Here is a 7,814-nt window from a genome sequence, read left to right on the forward strand (position 1 = left end):
CCTAATCAGTAAGCACTGCAGTCAGTTGAGGTAAGAATTGATTCTGCATCATTTTCCAGCTAGTCAGCAATGCCACAAAGGGAAAAATTAGAATTAATCTCAACAAAGCTACCAGCTTATTATAAACTTACTGTCATCTCATGCAGACATAAAGACAAAAAGACAAACGTAATTAATAAAATGTCAGTATTATTTTAAAGATGAAAAAGACACCTTCAGTACTGTCTCACAGCATGGCTGAAGGTATGGAAATGGAACTGTGGAAAAAAAGAGCATGCTTTTTTTTTGTGCCTCCCTGTGCAATGATATGCTAAAACCTGCTTCTTAAGAGATTTTGCTTCCTGCTTTCCTTTCCTCCAAACACCACTGCTCAATCCTTCCTCCTGCTCGCCCATGTTACCGTGCACATGTCCTTCCAGCTTCAGGGACTGCTGTGCTGGAAGCCACCTCTGGCCTAACACCTCTGCTCTAATTGCAGCACCTCTTGCATCTATTTTTTGGACTCTCAAACTAACAATTTTTTCTGACAAGCAAGAGCAAACAAGCCAGTGCAGTGCCCAGTGGTTAATACATCAGAAAAGCAGCTTGGCCAACAGACCAGATTTGATTGCTGTGGGGTGGAAGACCCCATTTCCTCTCAAGAATCCCATCTGTGATTCTGTGACATAGTACCTCCTGATGCAGCTGCTACAAAAATGCAATTTTCACAAAAAAGCTTACCTCTGGACATAAATACACATTATCAAAATCATAGGAAGTTCTGCAGTATTTTTATTGTGTATAGATAAAAATATATTTCCCTTCCCATTAATTTTTAGATAAACTAATCCCAGGAAGATCATTGGTGTTGCATCAGACAGCCTATGAAATTAAGTTAATCAGTGTTAACATAGTATTGCTCATGAGAAATAAAGAAGAAGAGATCTTATTTAGCTTACCTGTTAACAATTGGTTAAGGTATATTTTATCCAAAATGATCTAATATTTTACCACGAACATCAATTTTAATGTTGTATTTGGACACTTAAGGGAAAGTAAAAGTCCAAATATATACAACATGTTACTTTAAAGACCTTCTTAGGGTTGTGGTATGATTTCCTAATGCTGTTTGGGTGATAAAGGATAGCTGAAGATGAAAAATTCACAGTGTGGGCTGGTTACAGAAGCAGAGAGATTTTCTGCAATCTGCTTATCTTTGCTTATTTGTGCAGATCCCTTATCAGGAACATTATTTTTCTTCACTCATAACCCCACTTTAAGAAATGAATAAACAACAACACCTAAGAAGCTTTGGCTAGAAATGGCTGATTATGTTTCATTTTTCTAATACTCAGAAAAGATTTATATGATGACCTTGAACCATCATGTTGCTTCCTCACCTTCACTTCCCTTTACCTTCCATCTAGCACTGGGCAAGAGGTCATCTCTGCCCTGCACATCCCAGTTTGCGGAATTCTCTACTGCATTTGGAAGATTTGATTAATAATGTATCAGTGCTAAAAAAACACTAAATGCAGAGAAAAAAAGATCTCTTTGTTAAACACATTAGAAATGCAGGAGGACCGAATTCAGTTCCCAGCTGTGCCAATGGCTCCCCATATAACATTTCAATTCTCACTTCCCATATGGAGCTTTACCACTTACACAAGCTTAAATCTTAGTCTTTGGCTTTGAATCCCAGGCTTTAGGTCTGACACTCAAGTATGACTCATACCAGCCTGATTAATTATCGCATATGAAATTCAGGTCAAAAAGAAGACCAAAGTATAGACATCGGAACTCCCACTAGAGGCAAAAATGTGAGGTCTAGAAACAAAAAGACTGACTCATCTTGTTCTGAAGTGCCCATCTACTTGCTGGTCCCTCTTGGCTCTTCCAGCCCCCCCAATTGCATCACCAGTGATCTCCATCAAGGACACCAGAGAACACAGTTTGCTAGACATTGCAGTCTTGCACCGTATCCTTTCCTCAGATTCATTCACAGGCATGACCATGCTGATGCTGTGACAACATGAAGCCAAACACCATACCAAATATACCACAACCTTGCACCATGTCTTCACGGAAAGCTTAGCCAACTCAAACATCTTCTCCCAGCAAACTTACAGCACACCGATACTGACAGATAGGACTCCAGCATGGCAATACTGCCTCTGGCACACTGGTGCCACAGAACCCAGGAAAATCTGTTCTGCTGCAGATAAAGGAACGGTTCAGGATGTGATGATGCTATGAAACATTAAACCTGGACCGAGTATATACAGAAGGATCAAGACCTTTATCTATCAGATATCAGTTGTTGACAGACAAGCTAACCTGAATATTTGTCTTCTGCTTGAAAGAGGAAGGTATTTCTGGAACAATCTTCTCCAGAAAAATTAACATAAACACAGTCCAGATTTAATATACTGCAAAATCTTATTTTCTTAAGGATTCTTTTATCTGGGACCCTTTTCAAAATTTAATACAGATTTTTTAATGTTTGCCATAGTTTAACCCCAGACAGCAACTAAGGACGATGCAGCCGCTCGCTCAGCCCCCTCACCCGGTGGGATGGGGGAGAGAATTGAAGAAAAAGTAAAACTTGTGTGTTGAGATAAAGACAGTTTAATAAGACAGAAAGGGAAGAAAATAGTAGTACTACTACTACTAATAATAAAAAGAATTTGAATACACAAAACAATTGACACACAATGCACTTGTTCTCCACTCGCCAGCTGATGTCCAGTCGGTTGCCATGCAGTGATCCGCTCCCCCTGGCCAAGTCCTCCCTGTTCATATACTGAGCATGATATTCTATGGTATGGAACATCCCTTGGCTAGCTGGGGCCAACTGTTCTGGTCATGCTCCCTCCCAGCTTCTTGGGCACCTCCTTGCTGGCACAGTATGGGAAAAATTCTTGACTTAGGTTAAGCACTACTTGACAACAACAAACCATCATTGTGTTAACATCACTATTCTCACAATATAATCCAAACCAAAACCCTGTACCAGCTACTCGGAAGAAAATTAGCTCTGTCCCAGTAGAAAACAGGACAATATTCTACACAGCTGCACACCAGAGATGGTATTTCCATGGAGAAGCTCTAACACAGTATTGGCTGTATAATCTGGAATATGAGCCTAAGTATGCACAACTGTTTAAAACAGAAATTTTACTGGTTTACAGTTTATTGAAACTGGAAGGATCTTAAAAATACTCATGTACTGCAATGAAAACTCAGTGTAAATCAGCTGAGCTTTATCATTCTTAAACTTGTTATCTTAAAGATGCTAGAAATTCTGATGCAACACATTCATATTGTTAGATATTATTAGTTATTGAGAAGTTTTTATATCACAATAAGAGGAGTAACAGAAAATATTTTTTCATTAAACTATCCTTGCATCAGGTATGACAGTTTACATGAACATCCCAGAGACTACTCAGAACATGGCTGCTTTTGCAATGGTTTGCCACACACCCCTGTGGTAACATTGTTTTAACATGAGACTAAATGGCACATAGCCATGAATCCAAGAATCCCAACGGTGCACGCAGTATTCACTTTGTTAGCTGGTATAAAACACTGTTGTAGGTGTCCTGCACCAGCACAAGTTTTGTGCCACACCACCGTATCTCATTAACTGTTGCCACTGTTTATACAGAGGTGGCTGCTTCCTTCCATAAAGAAAATAATGGCAATAGAATTATGCAAATATTTACCAAGGTAATCCAGTGTGAAACACTGCATCTAAAAGCAAGCATATTTTTGGGGCATGGCGCCTTTCTTCTTTTATAGAGCTCTTTGCTTTGTCAATATGCAGAACAAAAGTCTTTCAGGAAACTCTGCATTTGTTATCAGCTCATTCTCCATAAATGGCAGAACTGTAAATATTTCTCTTCATTATCACCCTGACAGTAAATAACTTTGCAGGTGTGATTTAATCAACAGGAATGAGGAATGCCAAGATTTCACAATTTTTGTCCTACTTTAAAGAAAATGAGTAATAAAAAAAACCATGCACCAGGAAACAAATGAGCAGAACTAGTGAACTAAGGTCTATCAACCAGGGTTCAAGATCACTTGTGCTGGATGACAGTCGATATATTCGCACTACAGTTCACCTGTTTTCTTATCTGGGAAATAATAAATCATCATTTATTGCATGTTTTGCAACCTTGTCAAAGGGCACACCTAAGATTTTTTGCTTTAGTAATAAATTCTACTCAACTGTGCACAGGAATCCACTTGACATTCTGGACATTGCTAAAATATTTTGATATTTTCTAATGTCAGCATTTTTAATGTAGCACCAACAACTCGTCTGGTTTACACAACACCACATTTACTTTCTTCTAAGTTTAATTATGCTTAAAAGTTAACAGGATGTTTCAAAGTAATTCTCCAATGACAATCACCAGTGAGCAAAAAACCCCAAGGCTCTTGGACAAGGAGCCCTATTACCAACCAGTAACACCAGTAACTGCTTCTTATCCCCTCTTTTCAGTTGCAGTTACAAGAAGAGCTAAAATGCCAAGCACTACGACTTGAAGAGAATTGCTTATCATTGTGTTTATGCTACCAGCTGAAGAAGTCACACCAATGATGATGGTTAAAAGAAATGTTAGAAGCACTAGGTTCAAGTATTAACATTTTCCTATGAATTGTCTATTATGTGATTGCTGTGATCCTGCCCTTAATTTGAAATGCTAAATATGTGGTAGTGCAATGATTTTTTTGTTCACGTGTTTTTTCTTGTCATTACTTTTTTTTTTTTCTGTTTAATGCTGTTTCCTACTCATACTAGCGAGGTAACTGAAATTAACTTGGCTGCATTACAAATAATCTTACCTGCATACCACTTCATTAAAAATCTGCACATGTACTAGTATAGTTGGAGTAACCAATTAATATATATGAACTGCTAAAACCGAAAAACACTTATTTATCTAACCTTGCTTTCACAGAAATTTTCACCTGAAAATTTCCATACTCACTGTGTTTCAGGCTTCAAAACTCAAAAGAAAATCCTTTCTAGGTTTTTAACATAATGACCTTAGATTTGAAGGGGAAAGAACTCTTCTGTAAGCCATATCTTTTTTAAAAAAAAGTTATTTTCAGAGTCACCACAACTCTCAAGGTCATAAAATCATTCTAAGGATTTCTGTTCAGCTTTGTATAATACTAGAAGTTGTGTGTCAGCAGTGAAGCTGTGTATCCTTATCACCCACAGATTTTTGGCAGATAGAGGAAAATTTCTATTACAGATTCTTGTGCCCTACTTTTTGATCAGTAAACTCTCTTCTGCCCCAGGTTTCCCACAGGTCTGAATAAAAGTGCACTGAGGTCTCCTCCTTCTCCCTGTCTCTCAAGCCTTTCCACAGTACCTTGAATTCCCTTCTGTATTTCCTGTTTAATATCCCCAAATCACTCGGAAATTTGCTGCTAGATGGGCAGAGCATCCCAGGCAGTGAATGGCTTTTGCTAGATAACGTGCTCCCCTGGTTAGTGTGTGCAGACTGCAGAAAACAATGACTACAGCTGGGATTTCTCCCTCTTTCCAACCCTCAGCAGATGTACAGAGCACCTGTCCTCTGAGTGACAATCCAACAGAGCACCTGTCCTCTGAGTGACAATCTTCTCTGAAACTTGAAGAGCTTAACCTTTCTAAAGAAAAAAAAATATTGGAAAAGCTGTAAAAGCCATAATTTTTTTTAGGAAAAAACCCGTATCAAATAAACAAAAAATTATAACATGGGAACTATAAAAGATGATAAACTTTTAATGCTTTCAGAAGTATTTTTTTTAAAAAACATGTATACAATTTTGATTTGTTCTTAACTAGGTTTTGTATAAACCAGAGGAGATTTGAAACCAGAAACCTAGAGCTGGGGTCAATGCTTCATTACATTAATTCAAGTCACTCCCACCACTGCCTCTTCTAAGAAAAAAGGTCACGGAGTACTTACTGGTGAAGTGGATAGACAGATAACAGGGCCAGGAATGGTATGAACACTATTACATTACAGTCTGACTACTTTCTATTTCATGTTAGTAACTGAAGAACTGCAAATTGACCCAACATGCAAATTATGCAGAGACATAATGTCATAATCAAGACTAAAGAAGCCTCACTTCACTGGTGTAAAGGGTGGTGGTGTGGTCGTGCCTTTGAGAATCCAGACATAAAATTTAGAAATTGGCTTCTGCAGACTCATATCAGATAAAGGATCTTATCTCAGTGTTCTGCAAATTACATCTTTAAGGGGATCTGCAAATTTCTTTTCCTTTACAAATACAGCAATGAGAAAACAACTTACGTTCGACTTGATCAAACATTACTGAGAACAAGAAATCTCTTGGTGTCATGTAATATTCTCCTTCATATTCCAATGATGCAAAATGCATGAAGCGATGCTTCCGAAGAGACAGTCTTTCATCCCTTTCCCCATTAATGGCATCTTCCTTCTGAAACAGAAAAAAAAATCCATGCAGAAAGATGGTTGTATTTGTAGACCAACTCTGTAATTAGAAAGAATCCTACGCCCGATCTTGATTAACCTCAATATTTTGTGGGTAGCCACAACAACAGACTACTAGGGATTAAAACTTTTGTGGCATGGTCTTAATGAATGACATGTATATGGCAGTCCAAATATTTTTTGGCCTCCTTGAGAGCATGTTGTAACAATGCAGCTGAGTCAAACTAATGGCTTGCTGTCACCAAAAGTTGCCCTTGCTTTCCACTCCCCTGCTCTTGGTCCTGCACCTCCTCCCTGGACACCTCGGCTACTTGTTAGACTCTTACTGAGCTGAATTCAGCTTGCTAACTCAACAAAAACTAAACTGACCGAAGAGCAAACAGTATTTTGCCAGGCTAGTGACTGTCTCAGCAAAGGCTGAAATGTGCTCTACAACTGTGCAAGTGATCCACTCCTAAAATTACCAATCAAGTTGTGGAATAACTCCTAAGATGGGAGTATAATGATGTCCTAGTTTAAGTATGGCCCTGTCTTTAAAAGAAGTTAGAAAAATGGGAAAAGCAATGAAAACACTGACAAAAGAATCAGAGACTCCATCACTAGGGCCAAGCATTCCACTCAAGAAAACAAAAAACTTTCAACTCTCACACCCCTTAAATATTGAGAGACTCAAAAACATACAGTTGAGAACACTATGAGAAGTAGTAACAAACAGCACTTACTACAGCAAGAAAGGATACAGACACAGTGAACAGAGATGTCCACATTTTAAGATTTCAGAGATAGTAAGTGACAACAAGAAAACAAGGCACTACAATTCAGAACACACTGTGTGTATTTGAACTTTAATCATGGAGTAATTTTACTACCAGTGCCATCACTCAATTTTAGGACTGTTCAAAGGTGTGAGAAAGTGAAGGAAAAGCAAGAAAATCCAATGTTAAGTACCAAGATGGCAGCTTTAACACACTTGAACCAAGTGAGTAAGCAAGCAGATGGCTCTGCAGCGAGGCCAGTGCCTGCGGTGCCCCTCAGTGCGTGAGGCAGCTGAGCGGGTACAGCCGAGGCTGCGGCCTACCAAAGTGCTGCATCACATCTTCCAGCAAACAATCACTATTCATTTATGCAGTTTTCACTTTCTTGCTCACTCTTATGGACTGCCTGGCATTTCAGCAGTCCAGTATAGTGCTGGTGTATGCTGCATTTTGCAAACTGGGTTACTTCTGAGACAGGTCAGAGTAAGTGGCTCCTGGTTATGCTCAGACCAGCCGCAGGTGCAGTGAGGGTCTCACCATTTGATGTTAAAACACAGGGTCTGCTGTGCTAAGTGTGTTCATGGGGCAGACT

At 38.9% G+C, this 7,814-nt stretch overlaps 1 protein-coding gene across 1 annotated transcript in view; it reads right to left on the minus strand.

The window, feature by feature from the left end:
• The window catches only part of MICU2 (mitochondrial calcium uptake 2), a gene marked incomplete at its 5' end in the record, with an annotated part of 62,250 nt that extends 55,743 nt beyond the window's left edge, over window positions 1-6,507 (minus strand). Inside the window, one exon of the mRNA XM_008943748.1 lies at window positions 6,306-6,507. Coding sequence (XP_008941996.1) covers window positions 6,306-6,507 — 202 coding nt within the window. The remainder of the gene's footprint in view (window positions 1-6,305) is intronic.
• Window positions 6,508-7,814: the final 1,307 nt, after the last annotated feature.

Source organism: Merops nubicus, unplaced genomic scaffold (assembly GCF_000691845.1).
Source record: "Merops nubicus isolate BGI_N331 unplaced genomic scaffold, ASM69184v1 scaffold2917, whole genome shotgun sequence".
In the NCBI taxonomy this organism is placed as follows: Eukaryota; Metazoa; Chordata; class Aves; order Coraciiformes; family Meropidae; genus Merops; species Merops nubicus.